The sequence below is a fragment of the Hemitrygon akajei genome, chromosome 11 (genome assembly GCF_048418815.1).
Source record: "Hemitrygon akajei chromosome 11, sHemAka1.3, whole genome shotgun sequence".
Classification (NCBI taxonomy): domain Eukaryota; kingdom Metazoa; phylum Chordata; class Chondrichthyes; order Myliobatiformes; family Dasyatidae; genus Hemitrygon; species Hemitrygon akajei.
This window is the reverse complement of record NC_133134.1, coordinates 98,566,932-98,580,962: the sequence shown is the minus strand read 5'-3', so window position 1 is coordinate 98,580,962 and position 14,031 is coordinate 98,566,932. Positions and strand designations below refer to the sequence as shown.

General features: G+C 46.3%; 1 protein-coding gene across 1 annotated transcript in view; it reads left to right on the top strand.

Moving 5' to 3' along the window:
• Positions 1-12,998: 12,998 nt before the first annotated feature.
• The window catches only part of smg5 (SMG5 nonsense mediated mRNA decay factor), a 79,147-nt gene continuing 78,114 nt past the window's right edge, over positions 12,999-14,031 (top strand). Inside the window, exon 1 of the mRNA XM_073061358.1 lies at positions 12,999-13,182. Within this exon, the coding sequence (XP_072917459.1) occupies positions 13,106-13,182 (77 nt within the window). The 5' untranslated portion in view covers positions 12,999-13,105. The remainder of the gene's footprint in view (positions 13,183-14,031) is intronic.

Sequence of the window (14,031 nt, the reverse complement as noted above, 5' to 3'; positions counted from 1 at the left end):
CATTAACCCTCCTAAACTCCTCCCAAAAGTTTATTGAGCCTGTTGGCATCACAATCTCCCCACCCTCCCATCAATGTGTTGATGCCATTGCCCCAGCACACCACTGTATAGAAGAAGATTGTACTGGTGACAACAGACTGGTAGAACATGTGAAGGAGAGGCCTGCGTACTCCAAAGGACCTCAGTCTCCTCAGGAAGTAGAGGTAATTCTGGACCTACTTGTACACAGCCTCTGAGTTGGTGCTGCACTCAAATCTGTCATCCAAGTACACCCCAGGTACCTGTAGGTCCTCAGTACATCCACGTCCTCACCTTCAATCGTAACAGGGAGCAGTGCGGGCTTAGTCTTCCTAAAGTCCATCACCATCTCCTTTGTCTTACTGATGCTGAGCTGCAGATGATTCAGCTTGCACCGTTTGACAAAGTCCTCCACCAGAGCCCTGTATTCATCCTCCGGTCCTCCCTTTATACACACAACTATTATTAAGTCATCAGAACATTTCTGCAGATGACATGACTCAGTGTTGTATCTAAAGTGCGGGGATAGAGATACCTGCATGGTGCGTTGCCTCCCAGGTGCCAGGGTACGGGATGTCTCGGATTGGGTGCAGAGTATTCTGAAGGGAGAGGGTGAACAGCCAGAAGTCTTGGTACCAATGGCATAGGTAGAAGGAGGGAGGAGGTCCTGAAGAGAGTATTCAGGGAGTTAGGTAAGAAGGTGAAAGGCAGGACCTCTAGGGTAGTAATCTCAGGATTACTGCCTGTGCCACGTGGTAGTGAGTGCAAGAATAGCGTGATCAGGCGTATTAATGTGTGGCTGAGAGACTGGTGTAGGGGCAGCGATTCAGATTCCTGGATCATTGGGACCTCTTCTGGGGGATGTACGACCTGTACAAAAAGGACAGGTTACACCAGAACCCAAAGGGCTCCAACATCCTAGTGGGTACATTTAATAGAGGTAGGGTCTAAACTAATTTGGCAGGGGGGATGGGAACCGGAGTGATAGAGCGGAGGAAGGAGAAAACAGAAATAAATAAAGATAGCCTGCAGCAGAGATTATAGAAAGAACAGGCAGGAGATGAAGTTTAATCAAAGCATGTTACAGGGCAATAGAGGCATGATGCAGAAATCAACAAATACTGTACTAAGAGTGTTATATTTGAATGCACACAGCATAAGGAATAAAATGGATGATCTTGAAATTCAGGTACAGATTGGCAAATGTGACATTGTGGCCATCTCTGAAACTTGACTGAAGGATGGCTGCCTTTGAGAGCTGAACGTCCAAGGATGTACAGTGTATCGGAAAGATAGGTTAGTAGGCAGAGGGGGTGGTGTGACTCTGTGTGTAAGAAATAACATTAAATCATTGGAAAGAGATGACATAGGATTGGAAGGTGTAGAGTCTCTATGGGTTGGGTTAAGAAATGTCAAGGGTAAAAGGACCCTAATGGCAGTTGTATACGGGCCTCCAAACAGCAGCTGGGATGTGGATTATAAATTACAGCAGGAGATAGAAAAGGCGTGGCAGAAAGACAATGTCATGACAACCGTTGGGGATTTTAACATGAAAGTGGATTGGGAAAACCAGGCCAGTATTGGACCTCAGGAGAGAGAATTTGTAGAATGTCTAAGGAATGGCTTTTTAGAACAGCTTGTTGTTGAGCCCACTAGGGGATTGACTGTGCTGGATTGGGTGTTGTACAATGATCCAGAGGTGATAAGAGAGGTTAAGGTTAAGGAACCCTTAGGGAACAGTGATCACAATATGATCAAGTTCACATTGAAATTTGAGAGGAAAAATAAAATCCAATGTGTCGGTATTTCAGTGGAATAAAGGAAATTACAATGGCATGAGAGGGGAACTGGCCAAAGTTGACTGGAAAGGGACATTTGCAGAAAAGACAGCAGAGCAGTAATGGCAGAGTTTTTGCGAAAAGTGAGGGAAGTACAAGACAGATATATTCCAAATAAGAAGAAATTTTCAAAGGGAAGAAGAACACTAGAGTGGCTGACAAGTGAAGTCAGAGCCAAAGTAAAAGCAAAAGAGAGGGCATACAAGGGACCCAGAGCCAGTGGGAAGATAGAGGATTGGAGAGCTTTAATTTGCAGAAGGAAACTAAGAAGGTCATTCAGAAGGAAAAGATGAATTATTAGAGGAAGCTGGTGACTAATAACAAAGAAGATACTTATAGCTTTAAGTATATAAAGGGTAAAAGAGAGTCGAGGGCAGATATAGGACCAATAGAAAATGACGCTGGAGATATTGTAATGAGAGATGCTGAGATGGCAGAGGAACTGAATGTGTATTTTGCATCAGTCTTCACAGTGGAAGACATCTGCAGTATACTGTACATTCAGGAGTGTCAGGGAAGTGAAGTTTGTGCAGTGAAAATTACAACTGAGAAGATGCTCAGGAAGCTTAATGGGCTGAGGGTGGATAAATCTCCTGGACCTGATGGAATGCACCCTCAGGTTCTGAAGGAAGTAGCTGGAGAGATTGCGGAGGCATTAACGATGATCTTTCAAGAATCGATAGATTCTGGCATTGTGCCAGATGACTGGAAAACTGCAAATATTACTGCACTATTTAAGAACAGTGGGAGGAAGCAGAAGGAAACTATAGACCTGTTATCCTGACATCAGTGGTTGGGAAGTTGTTGGAATCAATTGTTAGGGATGAGATTACAGAGTACCTGGAGGCACATGACAAGATGGGCCAAAGCCAGCATGGTTTCCTGAAAGGAAGATCCTGCCTGACAAACCTACTACAATTCTTTGAGGAAATTACAAGCAGGGTAGACAAAGGAGATGCAGTAGACATGGTGTACTTGGATTTTCAGAAGACCTTTGACAAGGTAACGCATATGAGGCTGCTTAGCAAGATAAGAGCCTGTGGAATTACAGGGAAGTTACTAGCGTGGGTGTAGCATTGGCTGGTCGGCAGAAAACAGAGAGTGGGAATAAAGGGATCCTATTCTGGCTGGCTGCCGGTTACCAGTGGAGTTCCACAGGGGTCGGTGTTGGGACCGCTGCTTTTTACGATGTATGTCAATGATTTGGACTATGGTATTAATGGATTTGTGGCTAAATTTGCCGATAATACAAAGTTAGGTGGAGGAGCGGGTAGTGTTGAGGAAACAGCCTGCGGAGAGTCTTAGATAGTTTAGGGGAACAGGCAAAGAAGTGGCAAATGTAATACCCCATACCGTTTTACCAAGTATGGTGGAAGAAATAAACAGGCATACTATTATTTAGATGGGGAGAGATTTAAAAGTGCAGACTTGGGAGTCCTTGTGCAAGATACCCTAAAGTTTAACCTCCAGGTTGAGTCGGTTGTGAAGAAGGCGAATGCAATGTTGGCATTCATTTCTAGAGGTATGGAATATAAGAGTAGGGATGTGATGTTGAGGCTCTATAAGGCACTTGTGAGACCACACAGAGTATTGTGTGCAGTTTTGGGCTCCTTATTTTAGAAAGGATATACTGACATTGGAGAAGATTCAGAGAAGATTCACTAGAATGATTCCAGGAGTGAAAGGGTTACCGTATGAGGAATGTCTGGCAGCTCTTGGGCTGTATTCCCTGGAGTTCAGGAGAATGAGGGGGGATCTCACAGAAACATCCTGAATTTTGAAAGGCCTGAACAGATTAGATATGGCAAAGTTATTTCCCATGGTAGGGGCGTCTAGGACAAGAGGGCACAACTTCAGGATTGAAGGACTGAGATGTGGAGAAATTACTTTAGTCATTGGGTGGTAAATCTGTGGAATTTGTTGCCATGAGCGGCTGTGGAGGCCAAGTCATTGGGTGTATTTAAGGCAGAGATAGGTATGTTCTTGATTAGCCAGGGCATCAAAGGGTATGGGGTGAAAGCAGGGGAGTGGGGATGACTGGAAAAATTGGATCAGCCCATGATTGAATGGCAGAGTAGACTCGATGGGCTGAATAGCATACTTCTGCTCCTATATCTTATACACTATGCTGCATAATTGGGGCAGGAGATTATTGCTGAACAGTTTCTATCTCGTGTCAGTTGTGTGTATTTGTGTGGTTGTTAGACACTACACGGTGCTTGGAGCAAAGAGTTTTTAAATAGCATCCGTTGTGTGTTCGTGCTGGAAAGGCAGTGATTTTTGTCACTGATAGTTGGTGAGAAATAAACGGTAAGCTGATCCTAAACTACTTTTGTTCACTTCGGTTTCAAGCATTCAGGCTTGGAGAGTCCAGAGTCAATTTCACTACTTCGACAAGTTGGGCACTACGAAGAATTTGAAGGTATTGACAATCATCTCGAATGTTACAATGAAAGTGAAGATTTGGAGGATGTAGCTGTCTGAAGGCAGTCCACTATCTGTACTTGGTGTCTGCACTGATTTTGTTCATTTACCATCAATTAAAGGAACACATCAGCATCGATTGAATTCATTCTTTTGCCTATAACTATAAGCAACTGGTTGGCATCCGTTTGTCTCAAAGGACAATGGGTGATGATGATCATCATCACTAGCCTAGGTGGATGGTATGGAGATCCTGAGATGCCCAATCGTCAAGATCCCCCTTTCGGCCTCACCTGCGCAGTCCAAAGGAAAGCCTATGAAGCAATATGTTTGGCACCAGCTTGGCTGCAGGAGCTTCCGGAAGGATGTTCAATGACGTCCAAACATGAGGGAATCTGCAAATCCTGGAAATTCAAACAACACACACAAAATGCTAGTGGAACACAGCAGGCCAGGCAGCATCTATAGGAAGAAGGGTCTTGATGAAGGGTCTCGGCCCAAAATGTCGACAGTGCTTCTCCCTATAGATGCTGCCTGGCCTGCTGCGTTCCACCAGCATTTTGTGTGTGTTCAATGACGTCCAGCCGCTTTAGGGGCTCCACTCTGGATTTGCTATCTGGGTTTACTCCCGTAGCCTTCATCTCTCCCGGGGCAATGGGGCCATTTAGCTGAAACTAATACACAGTTTTACAGTAATCCATTCAAAAACAAGAGAAAATCTGCAGATGCTGGAAGTCCAAGCAACACACACAAAATGCTGGAGGAGCTCAGCAGGCCAGGCAGCCTCTATGGAAAAGAGTAAACAATCATCGTTTTGGGCTGAGACCCTTCAGCAGGATGGAAGAAACAAAGATGAGGAGTAGATTTAAAAGGTGGGGGGAGGGGAGGAAGAAACACAAGGTGGTAGGTGAAACCGGGATGGGGAGGGGTGAAATAAAGAGCTGGGAAGTTGACTGGTGAAAGAGATACAGGGCTGGAGAAGGGGGAATCTAATAGGAGTGGACAGAGGACCATGGAAGAAAGAAAAGGGGGGGAGGAGCACCAGAGGGAGGTGATGGGTGGGCAAGGAGGTAAGGGGAGGGAGAGAGAGGGAGAGGGAGAGGGAGAGAGGGAGAGAGGGAGAGAGGGAGAGAGGGAGAGAGGGAGAGAGAGAGAGAGAGAGAGAGAGAGAGAGAGAGAGAGAGAAACAGATGGGAATGGTGAGGAGGGGCATTACCAGAAGTTTGAGAAATCCATGTTCATGCCATCAGGTTGGAGGCTACCCAGGCAGAATATAAGGTGTTCCTTCCCCAAACTGAATGTGTCCTCATCGCAACAATAGAGGAGGGCATGGACTGACGTATCGGAGCGGAAATGAGAAGTGGAACTGAAATGGGTGGCCACTAGGAGATCCCTCTTCTTCTGGCAGATGGAATGTGTGCTGGGGAATTGATCTCCCATTTTACATTGGGTCTCACTGATATACAGGAGGCTACACCAGGAGCACTGGACTGACCCCAACAGGCTCACAGGTGAAGTGTCGCCTCACCTGGAATGACTGTTTGGGACCCTGAATGGTAGTGAGGGAGGAGATGTAGGGGCAGGTGTGGCACTTGTTCCACTTGCAAGGATAAGTGCCAGGAGGGAGAATCAGTGGGGAGGGATAAATGGACAAGGGAGTCACATAGGTGCAGGAACTATGAGATTGTTGGGAGATCCCCAGAGCTAATAAGGTTGGTGATGGTGTGGGGTTTTCTTGGATTACCTTGCTGGAACTCAGTGACAGCTCGAGACATCTCTTCTTACTTACCCCTTGGAGAGGACCACTCTGAGGCCATTATCTCCATACCATCACTGACCTTATTAGCTCTGGTGATCTCCCATCCTCCTGTTTCTACCTCCTTCTCAAGGCCCACAAACCTGCTCATCCAGGTAGACCCATTGTGTCAGTCTGTTCCTGCCCCACTGAAACTCACATCTGCATACCTCGACTTGGTTTTATCCCCCCTAGTTCAGTCCTTTCCTACCTACATCCATGACACTTCAAACGCTCTGGATCTTCAGTGATTTCAGGTTCCCTGGCCCCCATCATCTTATTTTTACTATGGATGTCCAGTCCCTGTACACCTCCATCCTCACCAGGAAGGTCTCAAAGCTCTCTGTTTTTCTGCATACCAGATCTAACCAGTCCCTCTCCACCACCACTCTCCTCTGCCTAGCGCAACTAGTCCTCACTCTAAATAAATTCTCCTTTGGCTCCTTCCACTTCCTTCAAACAAAAGGTGTAGTCATGGGTCCCAGCTATGCCTGCTGTCTATGTTCCAAGCCTACACATGTGACTGTCCCTCACTTTTCCAACATTACATTGATGACTGCATTGGTGCTGCTTCCAGCACCCACTCATTGACTTCATCCACCTTGCCTCCAACTTCCACCCTGCCCTCAAATTCACCTGGTTCATTTCCGACACCTCCCTTCCCTTTCTTGATCTGTCTCTAACGCTGGAGACAGCTTATCTACTGATGTCTATCATAAACCCACGGACTCTCACAGCTACCGGGACAATACCTCTTCCCACCCCGTTACTTGTAAAAACACAATCTCCTTCTCTAATTCCTTTGTCACTGCCACATCTGCTGAGGCTTTTCATTCTAGAACGAAGGAAATACCCTCAGTTTTCAAGGAAAGGGACTTCCCTTCCTCCACCATCAATACTGCTCTCAACTGCATCTCTTCCATTTCACATACATCTGCCCTCACCCCATCCTCCTGCCACCCTACCAGGGATAGGGTTCTTCTTGTCCTCACCTACCACCCCACCAGCCTCCGCATCCAGCACATAATTCCCTGTAACTTCTGCCATCTCCAGAGTGATCCCACCACCAAGCACACCTTTCCCTCCTCCCCTTTCTGCATTTCTGCAGGGATCGCTCCCTACGCGACTCCCTTATCCATTCATCCCTCCACACTTGTTCCCTCCTGGCACTGATCCTTGCGAGTGGAACAAATGCTACACCCCCTCCCTCACTACCATTCAGGGCCCCAAACGGGTGAGGCGACTCTTTGCCTGTGAGTTTGTTGGGAATCGTCTGCTGTATCTGGTGCTCCCGGTGTGGCCTCCTGAAAATTGGTGAGACCCAAAGTAGATTGGGAGACTGCTTCACTGAGCACCTACAGTCTGTCCACCTGAAGAAGCAGGATTTCCCAGAGACCACCCATTTTAATCCCACTTCCCATTCCCATAGCCTCCTCCACTCAGGTTGGAGGAACAGCATGTTATGTTCCGCCTGAGTAACCTCCAACCTGATGGCATGTTCTTCCAATAATGCCTCCCCACCCCTCTCCTTCAACATTCCCCACCCCATTTCCCTCTCTACCTTATCTCCTTACCCTTCCCATCTCCTCTGTCTGAAGCTCCTCCCCTCTTTTCTTTCTTCCATGGCCTTCATCCTCCTCGATTAGATTCCCCCTTCTCCAGCCCTGTATCTCTTTCACCAATCAACTTCCCAGCTCGTTACTTCACCCCACCCCGTCCTGGTTTCACCTGTCACCTCATGTTTCTCCCTCCCTTCCCCCCCACCTTTTAAATCTACTCATCCTTTTCTCTCCAGTCCTGCTGAAATGTCTCGACCCGAAATGTCAACAGTATTCATTTCCATAGATGCTGCCTGGCCTGCTGAGTTCCTCCGGCATTTTGTGTGGTGTTGCACCCTTTTATAGTACAGTAGTAGTGTTGCTAGTGTTCTAATTTATTCTGTACTTCATTTAAATACATAATTTGTTACCCAGTTAAATATTAGTTTGTCTTTGTTTATACTTTTATAACTATTCCCGTTGAACTTTGGCTAAATGGGGCAGCTGCTTAACGGGGCCAAAATGTACTGGTGCCGATGTGCCCCAATCAACCAGAATCCACTGTACTTTGTTACCGCATCAAAAAGTGTAAGATCTGATTTAACTGTCCAAACAGCTATTATGTTTTCTGATTAGTCCCCACCTTACCGAGTAAATAATAATCCTGTCCCTCGGAAAGGTTTGCAATAATTTCCTTATTACTGCTGTGAGGATCACGACTGAACCAGCTCACAGGTGACCTGATAGAGTTATACTAAATTATAAGGGGGACAGATAGTAAAAATAATTTTTCCCTTGCTGGTGAATGTCTAAAATAAGAGGGATGTTGAACATAGAACAATACAGCACAAAAACAGGCCGTTTGGCCCGCAATGATGTGCCGAACCAGCTGAAAAGCAAATCAGAAGCAGCCAAACACTAATCTCTCCTTCCTGTACCATGTCCATATCCCTCCATCTTCCTACATCCATGTACCTATCCAAACTTCTCTTAATAGCCCCTAATGTATTTGCTTCTCCCACCTTACCAGGCATCCACGACTTTCTGAGTAAAAAAACTTACCCCTCACATCCCTCTTGAACTTAGCCCCTCTCACCTTCAATGCACGCCGTCTGATATCAGACATTTCAAATCTGGGAAACAGATACTCTCTGTCCACTCTATCGATGCCTCTCATAATCTTGTAAACCTTAATCAGATCTCCCCTCAGCCTCTGGTGCTTCAAAGAAAACAACCCAAGTTTATCCAACCTGTCGTGATAGCACATGCCCTCTGGACCAAGCATAATTGTTTTTTAAGTTTCTCTTACTTGCTTTTAAAGGTCTGGATGATCTGGGCTCAGAGTACGTCACAGAATCGTGTTATAATCCTCCCCGAGCTCTCAGGTCTCTTATATATAACCTATCTCCCTCAGAAAATAATTGGCAAGTCAGCTTTTTTGAACAGCGCTCCTACACTGTGAAATTGATACCTAAAACCATAAAGGATGCAGACTCGGTTAATACTTTTAAATACCAGCTCAAAAATATTTAATTAATCTTTATTTTAACCAACATCTTTTTATGTTTTATTTTCAAGTTTGCACTTTATCCCATTGCACCGTCTACATGAAAAGTGCTCTGTAAATAATTTATTACTATTAAGTGAGTTATAGGAAAATTGGAATGGATCTGAGGGTCAACTCCCCCCCCCCCACCACAAAGAACATTTTGTTCTTAGTGTATAGGAGGGTAAAAGAAGATGCAGATCGAAGGTGAGAGAACGTAAAACAAAACAGCACAGGAACAGATCTTACCGTGTAGTGCCAAATGAATTACACTATGAAATGCCTAACTGAGCTATCGTGTTTGCTTCCACTGCCACCCCTGGTGGCATAATCCAGGCACCCACCACTCTCTTCAAACAGTACTTGCTCCTGTCACCTCAAATGCATGCCTCTGGTATTAAACTTTTCGACCATGGGGAAAAGATGTCTACTCTATCTACGCTTCCCATAATCTTGAATTCAGATTCAAGCTCAGTTTGTCATTCGATCGATACACGTATACTGCCAAATGAAACAGGACCAAGTTGCACGACACATACACATAACTAACACAACACATAAATGAATATTACCACAAATACATTAACAAATATAAAATATTTTCCAGAAGATGTGTTTATGATCCAAGTTATAAAGTCAACAGTATAAATCTACTAGCCCTTCATGTGCTGAGTGGCTTTCTTTGAATCTTTCTCATTTTATAATTCTGCTCATTTCAGGTCTTCTGCCCGTCTCCTGCATGTTAAATAAAATCCTTTTATGTAACCTTGCTTTTAACTAAGTTTTTAAATCTTTTATCTTCATGTTTATTTTTTTCATTTCATTTTCATATTTGTACTTTTATCCTATTGTAAAACAGTTTAAACTGCAGCATCTGTATGAAAAATTATCTGTAAACAGGGTTGATATTATTATTGTGAGACTGAGTCTCAATTCTCCCTGGCCATGAGACAAAACTGAACTGACTGCCACCTTGTAAAACTCTGTTGGGGAGGATGTAGGGGTCGAGGGGTTACAGAGTCAGAGAAAGGTGTAGGAGCCAGAAAGGGTGGTGTATAGGGGTTCAGAGAGACAGGAATGGTGTACGGGGCAACATGGGTTACAGAGATGGGAGGTGTGTAGGGGCTGGAGGAAATTACAGAGACGGGGAGGGGTGCAGAGACAGGAGAGTGTTAGAGATGGAGAAGGGTTCATAGAAACATAGAAAATAGGTGCAGGAGTAGGCCATTTGGCCCTTCGAGCCTGCACCGCCATTCCGTATGATCATGGCTGATCATCCAACTCAGAACCCTGTACCTGCTTTCTGTCCATACCCCCTGATCCCTTTAGCCACAAGGGCCATATCTAACTTCCTCTTAAATATAGCCAATGAACAGGCCTCAACTGTTTCCTGTGGCAGAGAATTCCACAGATTCACTACTCTCTGTGTGAAGAAGTTTTTCCTCATCTCGGTCCTCAAAGGCTTCCCCTTTATCCTTAAACTGTGACCCCTCGTTCTGGACTTCCCCAACATCGGAAACAATCTTCCTGCATCTAGCCTGTCCAATCCCTTTCGAATTTTATACATTTCAATAAGATCCCCCCTCAATCTTCTAAATTCCAGTGAGTATAAGCCTAGTCGATCCAGCCTTTCTTCATATGAAGGTCCTGCCATCCCAGGAATCAATCTGGTGAACCTTCTCTGTACTCCCTCTATGGCAAGCATGTCTTTCCTCAGATTAGGGGACCAAAACTGCACACAATATTCTAGGTGCGGTCTCACCAAGGCCTTGTACAACTGCAGTAGAACCTCCCTGCTCCTGTACTCAAATCCTTTTGCTATGAATGCCAACATACCATTTGCCTTTTTCACCGCCTGCTGTACCTGCATGCCCACCTCCAATGACTGGTGTACAATGACACCCAGGTCTCGTTGCATCTCTCCTTTTCCTAATTCCGTTCAGATAATAATCTGTTTTCCTGTTCTTGCAACCAAAGTGGATAACCTCACATTTATCCACATTAAATTGCATCTGCCATGAATTTGCCCACTCACCTAACCTATCCAAGTCACCCTGCATCCTCCTCACAGCTAACACCGCCGCCCAGCTTCATGTCATCCGCAAACTTGTATATGCTGCATTTAATTCCCTCGTCTAAATCATTAATATATATTGTAAACAACTGGGGTCCCAGCACTGAGCCTTGTGGTACCCCACTAGTCACTGCCTGCCATTTTGAAAAGGTCCCATTTACTCCCATTCTTTGCTTCCTGTCTGCCAGCCAATTCTCTATCCACATCAATACCATACCCCCAATACCGTGTGCTTTAAGTTTGCACACTAATCTCCTGTGTGGGACCTTGTCAAAAGCCTTTTGAAAATCTAAATATACCACATCCACTGGCTCTCCCCTATCCACTCTACTAGTTACATCTTCAAAAAATTCTATAAGATTCGCCAGACATGATTTTCCTTTCACAAATCCATGCTGACTTTGTCCGATGATTTCACCTCTTTCCAAATGTGCTGTTATCACATCTTTCATAACCAACTCTAGCATTTTTCCCACCACCGATGTCAGACTAATTCCCTGGTTTCTCTCTCCCTCCTTTTTTAAAAAGTGGGGTTACATTAGTCACCCTCCAATCCTCAGGAACTAATCCAGAATCTAAGGAGTTTTGAAAAATTATCACTAATGCATCCACTATTTCTTGGGCTACTTCCTTAAGCACTCTGGGATGCAGACCATCTGGCCCTGGGGATTTATCTGCCTTTAATCCCCTCAATTTACCTAACACCACTTCCCTACTAACATGTATTTCCCTCAGCTCCTCCATCTCACTAGACCCTCGGTCCCTTACTATTTCCGGAAGATTATTTATGTCCTCTTTAGTGAAGACAGAACCAAAGTAGTTATTCAACTGGTCTGTCATGTCTTTGTTCCCTATGATCAATTCACCTGTTTCTGACTGTAAAGGACCTACATTTGTCTTGACCAATCTTTTTCTTTTCACGTATCTATAAAAGCTTTTACAGTCAGTTGTTATGTTCCCTGCCAACTTTCTCTCAATCTTTTTCCCCTTTCCTAATTAAGCCCTTTGTCCTCCTCTGCTGGTCTCTGAATTTCTCCCAGTCCTCAGGTGTGCCGCTTTTTTTTGCTAATTTATGTTTCTTCTTTGGACTTGATACTATCCCTAATTTCCCTTGTCAGCCATGGGTGCACTACCTTCCCTGGTTTATTCTTGTGCCAAACTGGGATGAACAATTGTTGTAGTTCATCCATGCGATCTTTAAATGCTTGCCATTGTATATCCACCGTCAAACCTTTAGTATCATTTGCCAGTCTATCTTAGCTAATTCACGTTTCATACCTTCAAAGTTACCCTTCTTTAAGTTCAGAACCTTTGTTTCTGAATTAACTATGTCACTGTCCATCTTAATGAAGAATACCACCATAGTATGGAGGAGGTTACAATGACGGGGGTGGTTGTAGAGGGTCATAGAGATGGGAGGAGTGCAAGGGCAGGAGGGGGTCACAGAGATGGGAGGGGTGTAGGAATTGGAGGAAGTCACAGAGATGGGGAAGGGTGTAGGGAGTCACAGAGTCAGGGAAAAGTGTAGGAGCCGGAAGTAAGGTCACAGACAGGGGGAACTGTGCAGAGGCCGGAGGGAGGTGAGGGTCACACGGACGGCAGGGGATGCAGCCGAAGGAAGAGGCAGGGGCGGGTTAATTATCCAGAAGATATTCCGGATTGGCCCGTGCTCGTCACATGCTGTCTCCTCATTGTCCCGCCTACCCACCCCCAACCTCCGCGGTCTGCTCCGAAACTCCGTCCCGTAGCCGGAGTCTCGCGAGACTGGGTAGCGGGTGCAGATCTCGCGAGGGTGGCCGTGTTGAGGGCCGGAATGGCGGCGACGGTGGTGGTGGGGGGCCCGGGAGACTGAGGCGGCAGTGGTGGTTGAAGATGAGTCACCCCGATGGCGATGGGCAGCCTGAGGGCGAGCCCGACGCCAAGCTGCTCCACACCAAGCGGCTGTACCGGTGAGCGGGGCAGGCAGCGGGAGGAGTGGGTGAGCATGAGAGGGAAGGAATGGTCGGGCGTGAGAGAGAAAAGAGTGGGAATAGTGAGAAAGGGAGAGAACAGGGAGGAGGCGAAATGGAGAAGGGGTGGAGAAAACAAGGGGAGAGGGGTGGAGAAAAGCAGAAAGGAGGGGAGAGGGCATAGAGAACAGTGGAGAGAACGTGAACAGGGGGTGGAGAAGAGCAGGGAGAAGGGGGAGCCAGGGTGGGGAAGAAGGGGGAGAGGGGGTGGAGAAGAGCAGGGAGAAGGGGGAGTGGAGAAGAGCAGAGAGAAGAGGGAGAGGGATGGAGAAGAGCAGAGAGAAGGGGGAGAGGTGGAGAAGAGGGAGAGGGGTGGAGAAGAGCAGAGAGAAGGGGGAAAGGGTGGAGAAGAGCAGAGAGAAGGGGGAAAGGGTGGAGAAGAGCATAGAGAAGGGGAAAGGGTGGAGAAGAGCAGAGAGAAAGGGGAAAGGGTGGAGAAGAGCAGAGAGAAAGGGGAAAGGGTGGAGAAGAGCAGAGAGAAGGGGGTGGAGAAGAGCAGAGAGAAGGGGGTGGAGAAGAGCAGAGAGAAGGGGGAATGGGGGTGGAGAAGAGCAGAGAGAAGGGGGAAAGGGGTGGAGACGAGCAGGGAGAAGGGGGAGGCGGGGTGGGGAAGAGCAGGGAGAAGGGCGAGAGAGGGTGGAGGAGACCAGAGTGAAGGGAGAGCCGGGGTGGGGAGAAGTGGAGAGAAGGGAGGGGGAATGGAAGTAACAAGGGGAAAGAAACTGAGGAGGGAAGTGGGAAGGGATGAGAACATTTGATGGGCAGTGGGATAGAGAAAATGTATTCTGA